General features: G+C 47.6%; 1 protein-coding gene across 2 annotated transcripts in view; it reads left to right on the top strand.

Moving 5' to 3' along the window:
* TIGIT (T cell immunoreceptor with Ig and ITIM domains) overlaps positions 1-24,470 on the top strand; it is a 211,344-nt gene that overhangs the window by 52,870 nt on the left and 134,004 nt on the right. For both annotated transcript variants that reach the window (XM_078655900.1, XM_078655901.1), the window contains exon 2: positions 20,673-20,993. In XM_078655900.1, coding sequence (XP_078512026.1) covers positions 20,673-20,993 — 321 coding nt within the window. The remainder of the gene's footprint in view (positions 1-20,672; positions 20,994-24,470) is intronic.

Raw genomic sequence — 24,470 nt, 5'->3', positions numbered from 1 at the left:
GTGAAGCTGCTTCACTGTGGGGAGGGTGAGGGGTGGGTGGGGTGGACGCCGGGGGCTCCTGTTAATGTTAACCTTTTTCTCTATTCAGTTCACCTGTTTATTGCTAGATACATGACTGAATCTGCTGAAGTGAAACATTAGTTATGGCACATAATTTGTCAGAAATCATAAAGCTCACATTATCACCGGGGTAAGAGATAAGTCTTGCAAATAGTAGATGAAACTGGTAATGAAAGAACACAGTGCAAATGTGGATAATAAAAGGTAGATTATGTTATCATACTTCGTCTCACTAATACTATGTACACTGTGTAAAATGTTGAACCGACTGTGCTAACCATGTATAAAGAATGTAAAACAAACTTCAACAAACAGATTTAAACAAAAAAAATGAGGCGTGAAGTGCCATCTGTGGGTATCTAGTCATGCTGGACAGGGACAAAGTCACAAGTTCAGGTCAACTGCGATGGAGTGCTGGCAAGATCTAGGACATAATTAGGCTCTCCAGGAGTTGTAACTTGTATCCTTCATGATCTGTGTGGTGTTGCTTTTTGGAATTCTGTGTCGCCGGGCGTCAGAGCCAGTGAGGTTTTCAGCTGCACAGTAAGGCTTTGCGGGGCTTCAAGTCGCTCAGTGTCGGATCAGACAAAACCTTTGGATAGATACGTTGATCCCAGTGAAGCTTCTAGATGGGATCTGGGTGGTGTGACCAGACAAGGCTTTGTGTTGCTCAGCTTTGGTTCCGGTAAAGCCTCCAGTTCGAGGTTGTGCAGCTTTGCAGGGCCCTTTGTTGCTCCACCTTGGATCGGATGGAACCTTTAGATAGGCCGGGAGTGCCATTTTTCCAGCCCTCAGCGGCAGAGAATTCCTGGGGCACTATGACAACGTGGGCGCACGTGCTTCCCCTTTGCATCAATATAGCGCCACACCTCGGAAGTGCCGCATGCATGTCCACGCCCCAATGCACTGTGCTCCTCCCCATCGCTGTCGCGTGACGGCTTCCTGCACCTACCCGGGGAGGACGGAAGGAAGAGAAAGCACCGCAACTCCGGCGCGCAAGGGGTCCCCGCAACACCACGCGGTCGGACATCCTGAAAAATGGATAACCCTGCCACCACTGGGTGCGCCGCTCCTTCGACAGCACCAGTTCTTCCGCCAGCTGCGATCCAGGACCCTGCGCCTCAACAAGTCGTCGTTCAGGCCCTTGCGCCCCACATGCCGGCCCCCCTGGTCACGGAATTGCTGCCCCGCTACCGCCGTTTAGCGAGCTCTCGGACCCGTCTACCGCGGCGGCAAGATGGCGCTCCTGGATCGGTTGCCTCGACCACTACATCATTGGCGTCAGAGAAACGGATGGGAAGGTGAAAAGGTCACTACTCATGTGCTATGGCAGAGCCGAACTCTATGATCTCTTCGAAACACTGCCCGACAGGGGCAACGATGATGACTACGCCGAAGCTGAGCTGGTTGTAACTCAGAGGGCATCAATGGATACAGGACAAGTGGCATTCGTCAAATGTGCAGTGCCAATTTTTTTTCGACATTGCTAGCTTTACTTTCCGTTTCATTTTAAAAACAGAAGTGGGAAATATCTTCCTAGTCACTATTCCTGTGTTAGTGTTTTGTTTTTTACATACAAGAGGCTTTTTTAAAGAAAATCAACAAAATTTGGCCAATATAGTTTTCTATTGGACTGCAAAAGGGTTTATTTTAGTTTTTAAAATGTGATTTTCTAATGGAAAATCTAGAGTATGTATTTATGTCTTATAGAGGTGCTCCCTGATTCCACACGTGGGCAGGACACTTCAGTCCTTGACATTATTAAGGAGGATTCCCTGGAGAAGCAATTTCTTGTGATGTGCCTTAAAACTAAAAAGGGTTTCTTCTATACATAGTCTAAGTCGATCTGCCTGCTAGCAAGCACCCCTAATACTCTCTTAAAATCATAAGCTATTATTTTTACTTAAATATGTTTATTGCAAGCTTATGACCACTACATTAAGTGGCAGCATAATTTGTATATTCTCTTCATTTTTGTGCACATGCTTGCGATATCAAATAAAACAAGAATAAGCGTCTCAATTACTTGCCAACGTAAGACTTTTTGTCTTTGCCACTAATTGAAAGTGCCCTAAAGTCTTTAAAACAGATTGAACAAATCTAAAATGAGGAGCTGGAAGAACATAGCAGAGAACATCCTACAAAATACACTAATGCTTCACACTGTAAAAAGCCAACCCCTCTGCATTTGTAAATGCTTGTCACATATGATTTGGAGCTGTGCGCCTATGCGTACCCAGTGGACAGAGCGAGGAAGTAAAGCACGCCCAAAGTAGTCAATGGAACATTTAAAGAACGCCAAAGTCAGGTCCTGGTATGTGACTAGGACCTGCAGACACTCACTCACTCACCCGAGCATCCACCCTGTGACCAGGTCCTGCATTCACTCACATGTGCATTCACCCAGTGACCAGGTCCTGCAGCCACTCACCTGTGCATCCACCCAGTGACCTGGTCCTGCAGCCACTCACCTGTGCATTCACCCTGTGACCAGGTCCTGCAGTCCCTCACCTGTGCATCCACCCTGTGACCAGGTCCTGCAGCCACTCACCTGTCCATTCACCCTGTGACCAGGTCCTGCAGTCCCTCACCTGTGCATCCACCAAGTGACCAAGTCCTGCAGGGGGGCGTGGCTTAGCACGCAATGGAGGAAGACGTGCTCGGGTAGAGCTCCTGCTTGAGCTCCCCTACCCCGGGTCATTTCTCCGGCCAAAACTATCCTGTTTGGCCTGTTACTGCTGGCGGGACTGCCCGCAACTCTTGACAGCATCCAGGCTGAATTTGGCGCGGATCGACTGAGGGGCTCCGCACCGAGGCTGGCGGCGACGCTACAGCCGGCCTGACTGCGTCACGACCGGGAGCGAGATTACGCGAGGCCGCGGCTTCTCGCGGACTACCAGGCCTCACGCTGCGGCCCACCAGTGAAGGCCCGACTGCTGATGAGCGCGGATGGCGAGGGGCGCAGCGACCCTCGACGAGGTGCACTCGATACCCCCACGCACCGGGCCCTGGAGACTATAGGTGAGGGCGACGACGAGCCTGAAGCAGCCAGGATTTGAAGCGGATCGAGACAGACCTGCGGGGGCACGGACGAGAGGGGGCGAGCACCCGCCTCCTGCAGACGCAGCCTGGGCTGCGACACGAGCATGACACAGAGGCGCCGAGGGACGAGGGGAGCCTTCTTCCTCCTGCCCTTCCATAACTGCACGCTGCCTCACGCCGACACCACCGGCGAGGGACCCCGGAGCTGGCAGGCCCTCATGGTGACGCAGTGAGTAACTAGACCGGGGAATCCCCCCCCCCCCCCCATAGAGGGAGCTACATCCCGAGGGCTGCGGGGACACTACCGGGGCACGACAGCCTACGGAGGCCATCTGAGCTCCCACGCACCTGCAACAGCACTGCCCCGAGTGGCGCCCTAGAAGCAATAACTGCCCTGATGGGACCCGGATAGCGCTTGGGGAATCTCCCGGTCTCTGGAACTGGACTGGCACCCCAATCTGCTACAACCTGCGACCCGCTACGCCACAGGCCCCAAACGCCTGACGATTACACACGTAGCGGAGCCGCCGAGAGAGAGCTGGGGGAGTGGGTGAGACCACGAGGCTCCTACACCGTGCCACGGGGAGGCGGCATTGACGGATTGGCACCGTAGACGGCGCCCTGATTGTTTGCATTGCCTACAACGATACGACTGCACGTCTTGCTACTGGCACTGTCTGTGCACACCACTTGCCCCATGTCTGGAGGGGTAATGACACGCACCGGAACGGGGAGTGCATCAGTGAAGGGAAAGACGACGAAAACAACATCCAAGATGGACGCCGACCACGTGGCGTCGAGGCTGGACACAGTACTGGCAGCCATGGAGAGGATGGAAGAGTCCCTCCAACAGACCCGCACCTCCCTGGAAACTAAAATAGACAGTGTGGCAATAGATCTGACTCACCTCCGGGCTGACCACAAGAAACTGCAGGAACGCACCACATCGCTGGAAGACAAGATGGCGTCGCTGGAACCGACGGTGACCCAGTCGGACAAACACATACAGGACCTCCTTAACCGCGTGGAATTCCTAGAAGACCGCGCGGAGGATGCAGAAGGGCGGGCAAGGAGAAACAATATCCGCCTGGTGGGTATTCCGGAGAAATGGGAAGGGATGGACCCCACGCAAAGAGTGGAAGACTGGCTACGTGAGCTGCTGCCAGACGACACACTGTCGCCACACTTCGTGGTGGAACGTGCCCACCAAGTGCCAACGAAACCCCTCTCTGCTGGCTCGAACCCCAGGCCCATCATCCTACGAGTCCTGAACTACAGGGACTGAGACGCGATCTTGCGGGAAGCCAGGAAGCTAGGCGAGATCAGAATAGACAACGCCACGGTCATGTTCTTTCCAGACTACACTGTGCAAGTGCAAAGGCAAAGACACTCCTTTTTAGAGGTGAAAAGACGACTACGGCAAGCTGGACTTAAATACTCGCTGCTCTTCCCTGCCAAGCTACGGGTGGTGGCGAAAGACAGGACACACTTTTTCATGAACTCTTGTGAAGTTGAGGCCTGGCTTGATGAGAACATGCCTGACGTGCCCAGGAGAGCACAGGGGACTGCTACCATGGAACGCACGCGAGGAGCGCGACGACGCCGCAGGCGCAGGGCGCCCACACCTCCCCGAGCTCGAGAGTCACCAGCGCACTGCCCGTCAACACACGAGATGCTACAAGGGCAACAAGATGCTCTCCGCAGTGTAGTGGAAATCAGCGGCACTCCGGCTCTGTCCCCTGCCCCGAACGCCAGCCCGATGCCCCTCCCGAGCGATGATGAGGCAATCTATGGTTTATCAGACTCCCAGCACACTGAAGAACTCCCAGACATCACTCCTCAAACTGCCGACCTATTTGGCTGACCAGATCCGTGTGGTTTCCTCCTTCTAAGCACCAGCACTAACCTGACTACATGGTTACTTTGTGGACCCCCCTACACAGGCAAAGTCTTATGCAACTACACGCTGCTGGACCCCGATCACCTTGGAACACTGGACTTCGACCAGGTACTGTGATTCCTATATGTACGCGGCCAGGCCGCCTATTGCCACGAAATAGACACCTACTCTGCAGCATTGCCCATACCAACCGACATTGCTTGGGCTGCCCGGGGAGGTAGATCCCCTCTCAGACGCCTCGCTCCCTCCACTTGACACCTGGGAGCGCTGCTGGCTCCGCACTGTGAGACTGGACCCATGCACCCGCCAGGCGGCAACGGCCTCACTGCCCTGCCCGGGAGGGTGGCCACACACCTTATGGACTACATTGAATTTCCTATTGTTATAGCATAAACCACATGATACACCCTAGAACTGTATAGTTTACGAGCTCATTTGAGCGTTTGGACGGCGACATGTTGTGCAGCCGACCTTTTGGCATTTTAGGTTATGTTGCCATGTTGTGGCTGAATGTTTTCTCCCTTCCCCCTACCCTTTTACACCACTGGAGATCACCGCACTCTTTACTGAGATCTTTGAGCAAATTTGAATTGGGGGCGGGACCCGAGGCCCAGCGGGATGCGCTGCTTGAGGAACTGTCTCATGGGGGGGTTGGAGGGACTTGCGTAAACGGAAGCTATGTCTGAGATAAAAATATGTACTTGGAACATCAGGGGAATGCACACACCAGCCAGGCGTTATCAGATTTACTCATACCTAAAACGACACAAGATAGGCATCGCACTGCTTCAGGAAACGCACTTGAACAAGACAGAGGTCCTAGCGCTACACCGCAAATGGCGCGGGCAACTCTATGCCACAACCTACTCCTCATATGCCCGTGGCGCACTGATATGGGTCCGACCAGGGATCCCCTGGACAGTTACAGACGCTACGATAGACCAGGAGGGAAGGTTTGTTGCGGTGCAAGGCAGGCTCGACGGGCACCAGGTAGTGCTGGTATCACTGTACGCCCCAAACACTGATCAGGGGGACTTCCTGGCGCACCTTTCCACGATGATGGCAACCTGGCATGCAGCCCCTTGGCTATTGGGTGGGGACTACAACTGCACACTAGACATCGCATTGGACCGCTCCTCTCCCCCCCCCATAGGCGCACCGACACGTGGTGCCACGAAAGCGCTGCTGGAGTGGGCAGAGCAGTGGAACCTCCGCGATATTTGGAGATCGCGCAACCCTGGGACACGGGTCTACTCATATTACTCAGGCGCCCACGACTTGCATGTCCGCCTAGATAGATTTATGGCATCCTCTGCACTCCTGCCCCTTGTGACCGATACACTATACATGGGCCGCACACACTCAGATCACAACCCACACTTTTTAACTATAGCTTGGAACCGTCTTCGCCCTCCCATACCCACCTGGCGACTACAACCAGCGCTCCTGCTTGACGCGGCTTTCCGCGATTCCCTCCTCACATGCACTTCCCAGTACTTTGAAGACAACGCGGGCACGGCATCCACCCCCCAGGTGGAGTGGGATGCCTTCAAAGTAGTGATCCGGGGACACTGCCTGAGGACACAGGGCCACATGAGACAACAGCTGGAAAATGATCTGACCAAGCTTGAAACTGACTTGCTTGACAGGGAGGGGGAGGCCATTGACGGAAGTGCTGACTCGCTGCAGGGGGCGCGCACAGCGCACGCGGGCCTGCTGGAGCGACTCCGCAATATCAACTACGCGGCGCATTCGGCGAGGACACATCACCTGAGAGACAGACCTGGCAAACTACTGGCCTGGCTGATCTCACAGGAGACCCGCTCGACCCCAGTGGTAGCAATACATGTAGATGGAAAGGGCCTATTATACTCGCAACACCAGATTCATGATGCGTTCACCGGGCACTATGATGCACTCTACCGCTCCCGACTTCAGCGCTCACGCCCAGACATTATTGACTACCTCTCCCCTCTGACGATACCACAGCTGACCACTGCCCAACAGGACGAACTGGGAGCCTCGCTTGAACCTGATGAGGTGCGCGAAGCAATCTTTAACCTGTCTAATGGAAAATCCCCAGGCCCAGACGGGCTCCCGGCCGAATTTTATAAAGCAGGCTCGGACATACTTATCCCAGAACTTCTGAGAATGTACGCTGCAGCGGTGGAGGATGCAGCCTTACCCTCAACGTTAAACGAGGCAACCCTGATCTCCATCCCCAAACCTGATAAGGACGGCACGCAGATGGGCTCTTATCGCCCCCTGGCACTATTAAACACGGACTACAAAATACTGGCCTCCACACTCGCCCGGAGACTGGCCCCCCACGTGCCCCACCTGGTGCACCAGGACCAGAACGGCTTTGTCCCGACTCGCCACACCTCCCACAATATCCGCCGACTTTTCCGGATACAGGAATATGCTACCCGACAGTGGCCCCGAGCAGGATGCCTGATATTAGACCTAGAGAAGGCCTTCGACTCGGTAGAGTGGCCGTATCTGGGAGCAGTACTGGAAAAGTTTCAACTGGGGGGAGGCTATGAAGCCATGGTGGGCCTGTTGTATGACAAACCAACAGTCCGGGTCCGCACGGGTGCGCTACTCTCGGACACCATCCGGGTACGGAGAGGCACCAGACAGGGATGCCCCCTGTCGCCTCTACTGTTCTCCCTAGCCATGGAACCTCTGGCCACAATCCTCAGAACCCAAGGGGCTGAATGGGGGATCCCACTTGTGGATGGCCTACACACAGTGTCACTATACGCGGACGACCTATTGCTGTACGTCAGAGACATAACCGACATTCCTGCCTCCTTGACTGACGTCTTTCGGACCTTCGAAGAGATGTCAGGATTGCGAGTCAACTGGTCCAAATCGGGGGCTTTTTCCTTTAGCCCGGACACGCCCGAGTGCGATGTGCGCCTGGGCGGGGGTAGACTGCAGTGGCATCCCACTATGTTCCGCTACCTGGGGATACGAATATATCGGAACCCAACAGACATCCTAGAGGGGAACCTCCTGCGGGTCATCGCCTCGGTTCAGGCGCAGATCAAATTCTGGAACACCCTGCCCCTCAACGTACCGAGCCGTGTGGCACCTACTAAAATGATAGTACTCCCTAGGCTGCTGTACTATTTCGCCAACATACCCACATACGTGCCGAATAAAATATTTCGCGACCTGGAGATCATGCTGCGTAACCTCATTTGGAACGCGGGCCGACCCGCGTGGCGCTGACAAAACTCTACATGCCCACAGAATCGGGGGGCCTGGCGGTTCCTAACATGGAACTGTATTACCTTTCGGCACAGATGCAGTGGGTGACAGGATGGCTCAGCGGCAAACATCTCGAAGACACTGCTTCAGATGCTGCTGCCTGGACACAAACGCAAATCTGCTGGCTGTTCCACCCGATAACTCGCACCCCCTGTCCCACGCAGTTGCACCTGGCTGTGTCGCGCAGATGCTTTTTGAGATGTCTGCGGCTCACCCGGGCGCTGATGCCATATGCCCCGATACTGCCCATTCTGGGCACCCCGGGACCAACGGGCGCGCTGACTGTGACTCGATTGGCTAGCTGGACGCAGGCAGGGGTAGACACACTAGGAGACCTATATACTGACGGTACACTACTCACCTTTGCGGACCTGGCCGCTAGCACGGAACTCCCAGCTGGCCAGTTCTTGCTACATGCGACTCTCGTACGCACGCTTACTACATCCTGGGGTGACATGACCGAAGAATTCCCGATGCACGGCTTCATACAATATCTCCATGTTATGGGAAATGGCTCACATGTCATCCACTGGCTGGCACAGGCCCTACAGACACACTCACAACCATCCACGTTGTCGCTACGGGAGAAGTGGGCGACAGATAGGGGCGGACCTGGACTGATGGAGAATGGGCAATGATCTTAGCCGGACGGACATATATCCCACGCAATCCCCGCTTTAAAGTTATCCAATTCTACATCTTACATCGTGCTTACCTCACACCCGACAAGATAAATAGATACTTTGCAACTACTGACGCCGCTTGTTCGCGCTGCTCTCTGAACGGAGCAGACCTACTACACATGCTGTGGCACTGTCCGGACATTCACACATACTGGGACGAGGTCGTAAAGCTACTCGCACGGAGCACTGGTGAACAGTTACCACACACATGGGAAGCATGCATCTTGGGGCTGTATGAACGCACGAAATCTAACAAAGTACGGACACGCTTCTGGGATATGGGGCTTATAACGGCCAAACGATTGCTTACCAAACACTGGAAGGCTGCAACCCCCCCCCCACACTCTGCACTGGCACGCCTCCTTTACCAATTGGGCGCGAGCGGAGAGCACAGTGCTCCTGCGGGAGGAAACGGCGGGGCTTCGCAAGTTCCCTATCGCCCAGCTCTGGGACGACCTCCTCAAGGCATTCCAACGCACCTGCCAGGAACAAGGGATCACTTGAGATAACAGGCTTCATAGCCCTTGCAACACATACCATCCCTGGAGCGGACGCTGCTCTGCTGCCCCCCTCTCCCCCACCCCCTCACCTCTATAGACCTCACACCCTGCAGACATCCGCTGCTCTCAGCCCTGCGCCAGATGCCCACACAGCGCTACACGGCCACTGCTGCCCCGGCCCCTACTTGCCCGTGCAGATTGCAGATGCTGGCAAGGAGACTCCTCCCCCCCCCCCTCTCCCCGTAGAAGGACGACCACCACGTCGACAGCTGGCACAACCGCCCCGCGCTGCGCTGACCTGCACCCTGACCATACCCCACAGGCAGCGCCTGCCAGCCCCAACTTGAGGACGCCGACCCCCCCTCGCCTCAACACGCGCTTCACACTGCAAGATGACCTGCCCCGCCCCGCAAATGCTGCCGCATATGAGAACCTGTGACGATCTCACCCCTTTCCCCCCCCCTCCTTCCTACCCTAGGTTTTCCCTGCCATTGTATAGGCTTTGGGGACAGTTTGTTCGCTGATCAAGTTCCCCGACCAGACCCACCTCTTCACCCCATCGAGGACACCAGATACACTATGTTACTAACAGGAAGTGGTATATTATCGACCTCACGCATTTCTCACTTTGCAGAGCCACGATGACGCTTGCACACTGTGCGAGGTGCGGACTTGCACTCAACCTTGCACGTGTTAGTTGCTGACATGCTGCGCAGCATATTAAGCACCCATGCCCTTCGCAACCCCCCTTTACCAACATAGGGAGGACATGCAGGCACCACATTGCGGGCCTTCTGAGCCTTGCCCGGAACGGCTGCAGGCTAACCGTGCCACACACACTCGCCTGCTACTGTGCCTCAGTGAGCTATACCAGTATACACCTTGCCTACTCACAGACAGCATTATGGATACAGAACTGGTGAAACACCTATTGCTAATCCCCCCCCTACTACCGGCTAACTACAAGTGTCTACTGAGCTATTTGTGGGGACTTAGGGAGATTGATAACACGGCACTAATGCTGGGTGAACACTGTATGGCTACTTATGACAAAATAAGACAAAATCACAAGATCTGCCGCTTATGCACCTAGATAACAGATGACTGTGAATGCATTTACATGAGATTCGCCGCCGGACCCCCGGGTTGCCGGCTAAATGGCTGTGTCATCTAATTGAAGGTTACCTGATTGTTCTTTGTTCGGCTGGCCCCAGTGAGCCGATAACACCACTCTGTATGTTGTACATCTTCTGCATAATAAAGGTCTTTTAAAAAACCAAAAAAATAAAAAAAGTGACCAGGTCCTGCAGTCACTCACCCGAGCATCCACCCTGTGACCAGGTCCTGCAGTCACTCACATGTGCATTCACCATGCGACCAGGTCCTGTAGTCACTCACCTGTGCATCTACCCAGTGACCAGGTCCTGCAGCCACTCACCTGTGCATCCACCAAGTGACCAGGACGTGCAGTCACTCACCTGTGCATCCACTCTGTGACCAGGTCCTGCAGTCACTCACATGTGCATCCACCCAGTGACCAGGTCCTGCAGCCACTCACCTGTGCATCCACCAGTCCTGCAGTCCTGCAGTCACTCACCTGTGCGTCTACTCTGTGACCAGATCCTGCCGTCACTCACCTGTGCATCCACCCTGTGACCAGGACCTGCAGTCACTCACCTGTGCATCTTCTCTGTGACCAGGACCTGCAGTCACTCACCTGTGCATCTACTCTGTGACCCGGTCCTGCAGTCACTCACCTGTGCATCCACCCTGTGACCAGGACCTGCAGTCACTCACCTGTGCATCTTCTCTGTGACCAGGTCCTGCAGTCACTCACCTGTGCACTTAATCAGGACCTGCACCCATGCACCGACTTGATGCCTTTACCTTTTGCGCTGTAATAAAATTTGGGATTTTCTGGAAATCCGCGACATTTCAAGTGTCACAAATTTTCTGAAACTTGTGAATTCAGTAAAATCGCACCTGTTTCCGATATAAAATTGCAGCTACGTGCTCGCGGATTTCATAAAAATCATAAGTTAACTATAGTTCATGCATTTTTTTCATGCCTCTGTGAATTTATCTACCTCCCTTTGGTATTAGAACCAGTCATCTTTCCTCCCTTTCTCTATGTCTTAGTGCAAAATTCATGAACTTGAGATGGGTGAAAAAATATTAAAGCCATTGGTCAACCAGTCACATTTTTGAAAAATGTAAACGCGATTGACAAAAAACGTGCGTTTTCAGAGTGTAAATGGCCTATATTGCTCTAAATGTTAACTCTTCAATGCCCGAACAACACATTTTTTAAATGTTAATATCTTGAAAACTCCTAAACAGATTTAACCCAATCAAAACAGCAGGCCTTGAGTGACATTCTGCTTTCCAAGCCAACTTTGGTTCTTACCTGTTCAGCGTCTTTGTAACAGTGGAGAGCAAAGCAAACCTTCCTATGTGAGCTCGAATGGGAAATGAAACAATTTTTGACCGTCCCCTTTAACTTTTTCCCCAAGTATCGCCCTGCTCGAGTCTTGGCTTGCTGTTCCCATTCCCACTTTCACTTGGAGTATGCACAATTCCGAACAGATTCATCAGCTGTTATCAAAAACCCAGACATGCACTTTCTTTCCGTTTCAAACAATAAGTTTATTGAAAACATGTCAAAAAGGAAACATCAAAGTATGATGGAACAGAACATCAAAAAGAAAACATTGTGATAAGTATCATTAATAGCAAATAGGCAGGTAATCATACAAGAAAAGAAAATACCTGGCAGGAATAAAGGGTAAAAACAGACAAAAAAATTAATAGGTATACAGTTAAAACAAGATTAAATTGAACCACGTAAATATAGAACAATTACAGAAACAGAAAATTCAAGTTGGTTGAGCGACTTCTTGAATACATGGTACTGGGGCAAAGGATCTTTTTACACTATTATCCAAAAATCTTGTGATAGGAGACCATAAATGTAACCTTTTCTGTTTAAGAGATACAGGAAATACAAAGGTTGTGTCAAGTATGTGGTTGTGACATACAGAGTACCACCAAGCTAAATATGAAAGCTTGGAAGCTTCTTTCCAATTTTTTGTTATCTGCTGAAAGGCTGCAGCCAACAATAGGTCAATGATTTGTACTTGTGTTTTGGTTTTATGCAAACTAGTGGAGAGGCTACCCAAAATATTTGCAAATGTAAGGGGAATGTGAGTACCAAAAATGGTATTAATTTGTGACCAGACTAATTTCCAGAACTGCATAACTTGTGGACATGAAAAAAGTAAATGTTGAAGATCAGCCTGCGGAAGTGAGCAAAAAAAAATAAAAAATCAACAAACCAACAAATATCTGGAGTACCGGAATGTATTTTATGCAAGGAAACTGGTGTTAACAGTAATCTGTTATAGATTTAAAAAAAGAGTTTGTGTGGCACTAGGTGCTCTGGAAGACTTTCTAAATTTTCGCCCAAATCTTATCCCAGACAGAAATAGGCCAATGTGCACCTAGGTCCGATTCTCAGTCTTTGTTTTGGCTCTTGGCGAAAGTGGGGATAACAAGCAGGTATATGTAGTAGAGGCCTTAGGCATTCTAGAAAGGTTGCTCGACCAAGTATAGTCTGGTGGTGGAGAGGGATGAGGCAAGGATTTAAAATAAGAGTGGGAATCTAGTATAGCTGAACGTAAGGCTAGAAATGCATGTGAAAATGAGGGAGGTAAATGAAAAAGAGAGTGAGCCTTTGAAAAAGTATGAAAAGTGTAATTCCCAAATAATTGAAGTACCCATAAAATGCCTCTGTCTCTCCAAGTTTTCCAGTATAAAGGTTTTTTCACAATGCAAATGAAATTATTATGCAATATGGTGGAATTTAAAAATGTATCCAAATTATGTGGCTCAAAGTGGAGAAGATTATTCAAATTGAGAAGATTATTCAAATTGTTACAAGAGTGCTTAATAATTGGAGTACATACATTTTGTGGTTTGCGCTTGAAAGACAAATATTCTTGTAAAGAAAATGGGAAGAGGAAGAAACCCTCTAGATCAATCCGGAGAGGCGAATGAGAAGAGGGGATAGATAACCACTTGGATATATGTCTTAGTAGGAAGGCTTTATGATATTTGGGAAAATCAGGGAAGCAAACACCCCTTTCAGATTTCGGACGTGTTAGCTAAGGACAGTCTAGGTTTTTTATTCGGCCATAGAAAGGAAGTAAGAATGGAGTTAATTTTATGTAACCATTTTGTAGGAATAGGTACCTGAATATTAGATACTAGCAGCCCGTCCCGACGTTGTCCGGTAGCAATTAGGCTTCAGGGCCCCGCCCGCCCGGACGTTGTCCGTAGGTCCCCCGGAGCCTTCCTCCACATATTGCAGTATTATACCTCTATGTTTACTTTGTACGCTTTTGTAACCTGCGCACGTACATTTTTCCTCCTGTAATGCACCGTTTGGCTCACTTTTTTAATGCTCCGTTTGCTACCTGCAAAGTCACTTTTTCCTCCTATACCTCTATGTTTACTTTCTACGCTTTTATAACCTGCACACGTAACTTTTTCCTCCTGTAATGAACCGTTTGGCTCACTTTTTTAATGCTCCGTTTCCTTCCTCTTGCTCAAGATGTACGCTTTTGTAACCTGCACATGTAACTTTTTCCTCCAGTAATGCACCGTTTGGCTCACTTTTGTAATGCTCCGTTTGTTTCCTCTTGCTCACGATTTTAATTTTTGCTTCATTTTTCTGCCGCCCACCGCTCCTAAATAAATAAATAAATAAACTACCTCATCCGCCGCTCACTGCTCCTCCCCGCCTGTCCGCCGCTCCTCACCGCCTGTCCGCCGCTCCTCACTGCCTGTCCGCCGCTCCTCACTGCCTGTCCACCGCTCCTCACCGCTCCTCCCCGCGCCATGTCCGCTGGTCCTCCTCGCGCTCCTGGACGCCGCTCCTGCCCGTGCTCCTCACGTCGGGCACGCACGTCGCGACTGACGCTTCTTCCAAGGGACTACCTTTTTTTTCGGTCATTTTTTTAAATAACGTATATTTATAAAGTTTATATAGCCTATGTCCATCTGCACACCCTGACGATTACAACGATGTATCGGGTGTGTGGATTGGCGCTGTGGTTTCTGAGTTTATCCGCCTCAAAGGTTCAAAGTTCTTCCTTTATAATAGTAGTATAGATAAGATAAAGGATAATAGGCGTTAGCATCATTTTAATAGTGCCAAGACGTCCCCACCATGAAAGATATAAAGGATGCCATTTGGATGCGAGGGAGCTAACCTTCTCAATACATTTATTAAAATTGAGAGGGATTAATGATTTAACGGAGGAGGTGAACCATACACCAAGATATTTTATGTGGAGTGAGTTCCAAGTAAAATTAGAAATGGAAAAGTCATCCTTAAAAGAATATTTAGTTAAGGGTAAAATTTCACACTTGTCGTTATTTAATTTGTAATCGAGACAGAGGAATATGATTGGACTTCATTTAAAAATGCTAACAAGTATACAGCTAATTTAACCTATAGAGAGTTTAAGGTGAAACACGAAATAGATTGATTTTGTCTTATTTTGGACAAAAGGGTTCCAGAGCAAAGTTAACATTGAAAGGAGATAAAGGACAGCCTTGTCTCACTCCTCTATGAAGAGTAAAATAGGGAAAGTGAGACTGTTGGCAAAAATAGCAACTTTGGGGGTTCGAGTAGAGCAGGAAAATCAAGGAGATGATTTTAGGGCCAAAACCAAACCATTTTAGTGTCTGAAAAATGAAAGGCCAGTATACTCTATCAAAAGCCTTTTCAGCATCAAGGGCGATGGCACCAAGGGGTTTTGATAGACTTGGGGATTTGGAAATAATGTCGAAAACCAGATGGGTGTTGTCATTAATAGAACGTCCTTTGACAAAACCTGCTTGTTCCTTACCTAAGAGTTAAGGGAGATAAGATTCTAATCGAAGAGCTAACGATTTTGTAATCTATGTTGACTAGGGAAATAGGACAGTCATTTTTGCAATAATGTAGATCCTTTCCTTCCTTTGGGATGAGACAAATCGAAGCTTTGAAAAAAGTGCCTGAGGAATTACCAGAAGAAAGAAACAAGGAGATGAAAGCATGTAATTTAGGTATGATTATTTGGGCAAAATGTAAAAAGAATTCAACAGTAAAGCCGTCTGGACCAGGGGCCTTATCTTTCTTGAGAGTTTTAAGTGCACTGGGGAAATTGGTCTGAGATAAATCAGATTCCAGGAGGTTTAAATGTAAAGACGAGAATGGGCGCTTATGAATTGAGGAGAGATAAAGGGACATATCATAGTCAGAGGGAGTGATCTCTGGTGTGTAAAGTTGTTCAGAGAACCGAACAAATTCTTGTAGACTATCAGCGTCTTTATGTTTAGAAGTGTTAGTGTCGGTTATAGATTCTATATGGAGTTTATTCGCAGATTTATTCTGTCATCCATAGAATTTGGCACTAGTCTTTAAAAGAAATAAAGAGGCATTATCAGTCGTATCCTTATTATACTGAATATTGGTATTGATCAGATCAGTAAGGCATTGTTTCGATTTATAGGTGTAATAAGCATTCTCTTATTTTTTTATCTTAGAGAGGAGTTCTGTATTTAAAGCTTGAGCTGTTTTCCTTTTGTTGGAGGTATATCAAATAATAAAATCACGAGCAGAGGCCTTGAAGGCATCCCCAATTATATAAGGGAGGGTGGTGTCATTGCTATTTAAAAGAAAATATTAGTTAAAAAGAAATAAAAGAAGTATTAAAGTGAGGATCTAAAAGCAAGGAATTATTGAAGCGCCAACTCCTGGGTTGGTCAGAATGAGGCAGGATATCTAACTGGATGGAAACAGGGGCATGATCGGAGATAAGTATGGGTCCTATATCTGGAGAAATTAGAGATTGGGAGACATTTTGTGATGTGAAAATATAGTCAATTCTCGACTGGGTGTGATGAGGTGAAGAGTAAAAAGTAAACTCTTGTCTCCAGGCGTCAGATAGATGTAAGTGTTTGTTAGTTTGTGTGTAGGTTTTGTGTGCTTTTGATGAAGTGAAAGTAACTTTAGATTTCCGATCCAAAAAAGGGTCAAATACTTGGTTACAATCACCAGCAATGATTATGTTTTTAGCATTGCTATGAGAAATCAGTTGGTGTAAATGTGTCCAAAAAGGGGCGTCTCCAGAAGTAGGGGTATAGACATTAAAAGGAGAGAGCGAAACACCATAAATCTCTAATTTGGTAAACAACCATCTACCCTTGTTATCCCTCTCCTGTGAAATAAGGGAGCTCTTCAGTGCTTTGTGAACTAGAGTAATAACACCATTTCTGAGAAAAAGACTTCACCGACCCGATTTTTCTTAAGCTTTAAAGATTCAGATTCTGTAAGATGGGTTTCTTGCAATAAAAGAATTTTAGCATTCAGTTTAGATAAGTAAGATAATACCCCCTCTTAATAGGGGAATTTAAACTTTTAACATTCCATGTAATGATTTTTAAAGCCATAAATCAAGGAAGCAAAATACGCGATAAAAATAACCAGCCTTAATGCAAATATCATTAAAAGACAAGTAAGATACAATTAGATATAAGTTAACATTTAAACCTAAAAAAGGGAGGAAGGAGGAAAGAAGGGGGAAGAAGAGGAGTAGGGAAGATATATTTAGGAAAGTGAATAAGACAACCAGCAGTTACATATCTTTTCCCACTTGTAAAACTCAGAATAAGTATGAAATTGAACATTATATAAGTCGAAAGATGCAAATATGAACAGAGTGAAAAGTATGAAGGGTGAAGAAGCTGAGAGTAAAAGAGAGATTGTGGATGGAGGGAAAGAATAAGAAAAGAAAAGAAGAAAAGGAGGTATAACTGAGGAAATAGCGAAAGTAACAAAAAGAGAAGAAGAGAGAAGCAAAAAATGAAGAGAGAGAGTTAATGTGAGAAACAATGGAGAAAACACAAATAACAAGAGAAGAACAATTGACATGGGAAGAAGCATAGAAAACATAAAAGACATACTTACAGAAAATCCGAGACACAAGTGGAGTGAGGCCACATGGGACAATAGCGGACCCAGACCCAAACGGGAAGGCGAGAAGGGAGACAAACCCAACGAGCGGGAGACACAAGGAAAGTACAGCAAACATACAAAACCTGCAAGGAAAAAAGGAGGATTATTAAGCATGGTGAACAAATGAATGACGAAAACAGTGCCTGCAAGCCAAAAACATTCAGAGAAAATGTTAACAAGCAAATACAGGAGTATAAAGCTCAAACCAGACTAAATCAAGAACAGTCATTTGTTATGCGATGAGGAGGTATCCATAAGCTCCGGATGACAAGAGTTGAGGAAAGTTTTAAGTTTTATGGGATCTTTGTAAGTAGTAGTTTTGTTGTTGATGGTCACCTTTAATAGGCAAGGGTGAAAAAGACCATATTGTGCACCAATAGAACGAAGATGCGGTCTCATTGCTAGAAAGTCACGACTTCTTTCGGCGGTGGGTTTGGAATAGTCCTGAGAGAAGAACAAAGTATTACCTGACCAGGTAATATGGTTGATTGCTCTGGCTGCAGATAGGACTTTAAGTAAATCAGTATATTCCAGGAAATAAAAAATGAAACCTCTTGGTTTCCGACCTACGAAGAACTTGCTGAAGAAATAGAGCCTAAGCGATGGGCTCGCTGTATGTTGAAGAGAGTATCTTGTGGTAGGTAGAGGATCTTTGGGAGAAGGGACTTGAAGAAGTTGAAGGGGTCCGACCCTTCACAGCCTTCCGGCAAACTGTAAATACTCAGGTTATTGTGACGGTTTCTGTTTTCAAGATTTTCCACTTGTTTTTGGAGCATTGATATTTGAGAGCGAAGAACCTCCATATTGAAATTAGATAAGGAGATAGTGTCAATGGTATGTTCTACTGTTGTTACTCTGTTCTCCAAACTTGACCAATTATCAGTTAATATTTGCAACTTTGAATTAGTCTCTTCCATAAAGGGACAAAGAGCTCTGATTTCCTCTAGTAGTAGATTCATAGATACAGAAGAGGGTTGTTTAGGAGGTGAAGGAGGATCTTTCTTCAAGTGCTTACTTGGCGCCTTGTTGATGTTTGTGGCAGCAGTGATGGTGAATGACGCCGCACCCTAAGGTGAAGCGTTCGTTGAGTTATCCATCGCCAAGCCGTATATACTGAACAAAAGCAAAGAATGAGGTTCAGCTTAATGGAAATAATTCCAATACTTACAGAGGAAGAGTCAAAAGCAAACACCACCATATGAAGAAAAAACAGTTATTGAGACAAAACACTTTGTAAATGTTAAATCCGCTACATGAATATCAAAAATAGAAGAACGAGTGGAGCACAGATAGAGGTAAGTAGTGGCGAGACTCTCTATTCAGTTACAGTACAACATTATGACTTGTTAAATAAACTAAAGGAAATTCCGCAGCCAATGTGAAGTGAAATCCATCCAGCTAGTAGGCAAAACAGTGTGAATTTATTTCCTTCATAAGAAGAATAAAGTGAATACACAAAGGAGGTAAAATAGGATCAAGGGAGACTGATGATCCAAAATTGTTTAAGCTTGTAGGTAGGAATTTGAGGAAAACAAGAGAGCCTTAAAATAATAAAAATGAGGTACAGGCAGACAAGACATAGTGGTGCAGATAAAGCCTTGAGTGCAGTTTGAGAAAGTCTGTGCGCTGACGAACAAGGTCAATGGGAATTGCTGAGGTGCATTTACTATTAAGGAGCCAAGGCTAAAGGAACTTTAGGCATGTTTGTATCCAGCGCTAAAAAGCAGTATATTTCTGTATAGCAATACAGTTGCAGAGGCTGTTGCCCTGCATGCTTGTGCTGACTGGAATCTGGTAAAGCGCAATGTAAAATGGTGGCCGCATCAAAGGCGGAGCCGCTCTAAGGCGCGAAAGAGGAAAGAACAGCTTACAGAGCAATGTGGCGAATTCCGGTGACATCAAAGTGAGCAGCGACGTTAGGGCAGCCTGCGCTCACATTGTGGATGCCCTGCAGGCGGCAGGGAGCGCATCGGGTTTGCCGTCGTCTTCACCGTCCCGGGAGAGTCAGGGCCTGGGGGCCATTTTCCTTGGGCGCTAGCCATGCCCCCCAGACATGCACTTTGTCTGAACCATAGCTATAGACCCGCTTCTGCAACTCTGCAATGTGTTGAATAACTCAGGAAAGACTGGTAAAGCTCAGCTGTGCCAACCCTGTTGGATGACGATTGTAATGGATTGCATTTGTTTTGAAATATCAATGATGTTACATATAACTGTCACTGCCAATAAAACTGTTTCTTACAAGGTTAGGACCTTGTACAGTAATGGCATTGTCCTGAATGAAATCTGTCTTGGTTCCTTACATTGTACTACTAAACACTCAGGCGCAGATCTACAAGGAAGTGCCGCAGTGCGGCAATGCAAGCCCTTTGGCTGCGCCACGCTGCGGCACTTCCGAAGCACAGGAATGCGACATACTTACAATAATATGTCGCATTTCTGTGCCCTCCCCTGCGCTGGTGCGCAAACTGCAGCCATGCACCGGCGCAGGCACCCTTCCCTACATCATGAGGAGATTGTTTTTGTGCAGGAAGGGACACCATCCTGCACAAAAACAATCACAACAGGCATTTTTCACTTTCAATGCGTGCTGTAGAATGCAGCACGCTTTGAAAGAGGAAAAAACAAGGAGAAATTAAAAGATTTTTCCTTGTTGCGCCTTGCTACGCCTCCCCTGGGGAGGTGTAGCATTAACACGCATTTCCAGATTTCCGATCCCTCATAAATCTGGAAATGTGTCTCATTCCATGGGAGTTGCGTGGGAACATCCACAGCAACACCCATGGAACGCCCCTCCCACGCAAAGTGTTGCGTGTGAAGGGGCCATATTTACAAGGAGAGGAAAAGTCACGAAGGGATTTTTCGTCTCCTTGTAAATATGGAGAATTGAAATGCGCCTCCAGTGCGTCACTAAAAGTGACGTACTGGAGGCGCAGGGGGCTTGTAAATCTGCCCCTGAAGTTCAAACTCCTACATTGCCCTTTGTGACAGGTGTGTAGTTGACCTTTTCAAGGGGCTCTGTTTCCAACTTCATCATGACCTTCAGATTGCCTCACGAGGGCTTTTTTTCTGTAACTTTAACACCTCCTAATAGACACATGACTCCATATAACTTTGAGGCTGTCTGCATTTGTTTCCTCTAGGAGCCATGGCAGGCAGAATTCTAACCCCTGGGAGGATTTCCACACCTCAAGGCTCCATGGTTACACTAAAGTGTGAGCTCTCTGCCACCACTGCCTCGGTGACCCATGTGATCTGGAACAAATGTGACAAACCAACCATAGCTGTTTATTCGGGACAAGACGCAAACGTCAAACACCCGTTCAAAGAAAAGGTAACCGTGGCAGAAGGGTATGGAATAGAGATCCTGCAGGCAGAATACAAAGATGCAGGCAACTACTGCTGTGTTTTCTACACCTTCCCAGATGGGCGCTATGATGGCAAACTCTTCCTACAGGTCACAGGTGAGTCATACACCTTATAATTGTTTAACCCTGTGTAGAAGTGCAAAATCAAGTGTACATACTAGAATGGATATTTTTCAGACAGCTCATTAAATCATACTTAAGAAAGACCTCATTTCTAGCCAGGGTTTGCGCCTACAAATTGAAGGGCAAAGATACCAGTCTTGGAATTATGGGGTCAAACACTGGTGACTAGGAATCAATCACCAAGTGTTTTTACTTCTTGCAAATGGAACAGGCACTTGGTATCCAACAGCCTCCTTCACTCTACATGTCCTGCAGGACCAGTATGGGAACGACTTTCTGGGAGTGCTTGGAAAGGGTAGAAGTGTAATTAAGTACCTCCAGAAAATATTGATCAGGACCACATTACTACAAAGTTGCAGCTTTGGGTGATCCTTGCAAGGGAGACCTGTTTATAGACAACACCATTTCCACTATACACTTCCCTGTGAATACATTAGATTAAAGTTTAAAAAGCACTTGGTTACGCCAACGGAGTGTCCCCGTGCTGAGACATCTCAGCCTAACAACAGAGCCCTATCCCCCCAGAAAAAACCCGGATCCCAACATAGACGGTCTATCGGTCTATCCGCAACAACAGCACTTAACACCAGTGCCCTGGTGATGACTGAAAGAAGCAAGTCTTGATGACTGAAAGAACTAAGGGGCATATTACCTAGAAGTGCGTTAGAAAACGCACAACGCACATTCCCATATCGCCGGCTACCGCCGGATTCCATCGCCGTGGTAGCGCGCAATTATCTATGCGCATCACGTAGGCGAAATGAAATCCGGCGATAGTCGGCGATATGGCACATTAGCGCATGAAAAAAACGTTGTTTTCACGCGCTAATGTGCTCCTTGATAATATGGGGGGGGGTGGATTCAGCTTTATGATCCACCCCCCCATGTTATCAATGCCCTAACACCTGGTCAGAGCAGGCGTTGGGAGACCTGCAATAAACGAGTTTATCGCAGGTCTCACTCTCCCAACGCCTGCCTTGGTAATAGGGTGTTCCCACCTCCAACCACATTTCACATGTGGTTGGACGTGGGAACGCCTACTTTGCATGTCATTAGCGATGATTGTCGCCGACATGCAAAGTGGGCTTGAGCCAGGCGTTGAAATGCCCTTGTGGATAGGGCTCTAGAAGTATCGCCGCTTTCTCAGCACAAATCGCCGAAAAAGCGGCGATACTTCCCCTTGCTGATATTCCCCTAAGTCTTAAATTTTCTGCGAATACAACAACCAAACAATGTATTATGAAAAAGAAAACAGGTTGTCTTTCTGGAAAAAATACAGGTTGTCCTATATAACTCTTTGCCCTCTATTTTACTGGGACTCCTGTACTAAAGAGGTGGGGTTTGGTGGTGTGGGCATGTTCGGGTCCTTTTGTGTAATGATGAGTTCTCCCCAAAGTGATGGTTCATGTGGGATAGGCAGCGAGTCCTCTATTCTGTGTCAAATGCTGTCAGTTCCGGATACCTAGCTGCTCATGGGACTCAAGACAGGTCCACCCTGAAGCCAGGGTCTCAAGTAGAGTTTTCATCTGCTGAGGAAGTGAAACCCCAGACGGTGGTGCTTCAAGTACATCTACTGATTGATTGATAGCATTTGTAGAGTTCTCTCCACCCCCAAAGCAGTTTGTTAGTGCCTGTCCTAACATGATACATAACTGAACAGATATGATGTCTGCTGATTGATATAGGTTAGGAGTAACCTTGAGGGCTGCATCGAAAAAGGAGTTGTTACCCTTGTGCTCCGATTTCTATGTGAACCGTTTTGCTGTGTACATTTCTCACTGTAAAGATCACTGCAGTAGTCCTGCTGCACTTTTCTAGTACAACATTTATCTGAAGCTTGAGACACCTCAGTATCAAATAAAACCCAACTTTGTTAGCTATATGTAAAGCTGCACATTTTAGTCTAAAGAGGTTAGGAACTTTAGGAGAAGCTAAATAAAGTCCTCTCTTGATGCTGAAAGCTATCAACTCAGTCTTGGACTGGCTGAGCTGGAGGTGGTTATCCTACACCCACGTCTGTATATCCCCAAGCAACTATACCAGTTATGATGCCATGGGAGACCCTAAGAAAGATCAGAGTATCGTCTGCGTAGGTTGACTGACATCAAGGTCAAACATGGAACTTAGGTACATGCAAACAATGGTTGGTAAAGAACCCAAGTCCTTCAATCTCCCTGTTGAATGCAGATTATGAGATCTTTATAAGTATTTTGGCAGGGAGATTGGCTAAACTAGCCCCACAACTAATACACTCTGACTAGAAAGGGTTCATCCCTAAGAGGTACATCCAGGAACAGACTCAGCAGCTCATTGGTACTATCGATCTTGCCACTGAACATGTTGGACCCTTGGCTGCGGTGGCCTTAGACGCGGTCAAGGCATTCGACAGAGTGTGCTGGGAGTACCTGTGGGAGGTGTTGAGAACAATGGGCTTTGGACTAATTTCCTTTTATACCTTAAACAAAAGCTACAAGGGTGCCTTGGCCAGGATATTGTTAAATGGGGCTTTAACATCTAGCTTTAATATATCAAGAGGGACATGACAGGGTTGTCCCCTTTCACTTCTGTTATTTGACATATATTTAGAGCCATTGGTCGAGGTGATAAGATCTGATGCCTCTAAAACACCCTTTAGATCCCAATCATATAGTAGAAAGGACCAGATTTAAGTTTATTCAACTGACTTCCTGGTTTATAGCCATAAGGAAAGAAGTCCATGGCGACTGGGAATTGGAGTTATCTCTTCAACATTTTAATCTCAAGTATAAAGAAGTCTCTAAGTGGTATGAGAAGCTTTTGGAGGCAGACGAGAAGGAGTGCCCACCACAGCACCTGGTCTGGAGCGGGGGCTCCCTCAAGTGTGACCTAAAGGTAGTTTGGGACCATTCCTTAAAGCTCCTCTACAAATTTGTGAAGCCAGCCAACTTGAAAAAGAATATTTATTTTTTACTATAAACTAGCTATATTGGACTCCACCTAAGATAGCAAATTTTGCCCCACTTCCTCCTCCCAAGTACCCAAGATGTGATTGCATAAGAGCTAACGATGTGCACGTCTTCTTTGAATGTCTAAAATTGAGAGATTATTGGGGAGGAATTGAGATTGCTTTCAGGGGTATCTTTGGTAGAGAGATCACTTTGAATATGGCTCTTGTTTTATTCGGAGAAGACGTGTAATTAGTAAGTGGCTGAAGAGCTTGCAAAGAGAGCGGATATTTTATCTGATCCTGATTGCCCAAAGGGAAATTTGTATAAAATGGAGAGACACCTTGACCCTGAAGATAGAGGAATGGGTTAAGGCAGCTGTTAAAAATGCACGCTTAGACCATGCAGTGGCGAAGGGGACTACTCCTGATATATGGTTTGATTTTTTGATATGGAGCAGACCGCTGAGTTTCTGAACAATTTGCATCAGTCCAATGATTACACCATGACACCAACAAAGGTGTTG

This window comes from Lissotriton helveticus, chromosome 8 (genome assembly GCF_964261635.1).
Source record: "Lissotriton helveticus chromosome 8, aLisHel1.1, whole genome shotgun sequence".
NCBI classification, from domain to species: Eukaryota; Metazoa; Chordata; class Amphibia; order Caudata; family Salamandridae; genus Lissotriton; species Lissotriton helveticus.
Note: the sequence above shows the minus strand (reverse complement) of the source record. Positions and strands in the feature narration are given on the sequence as shown.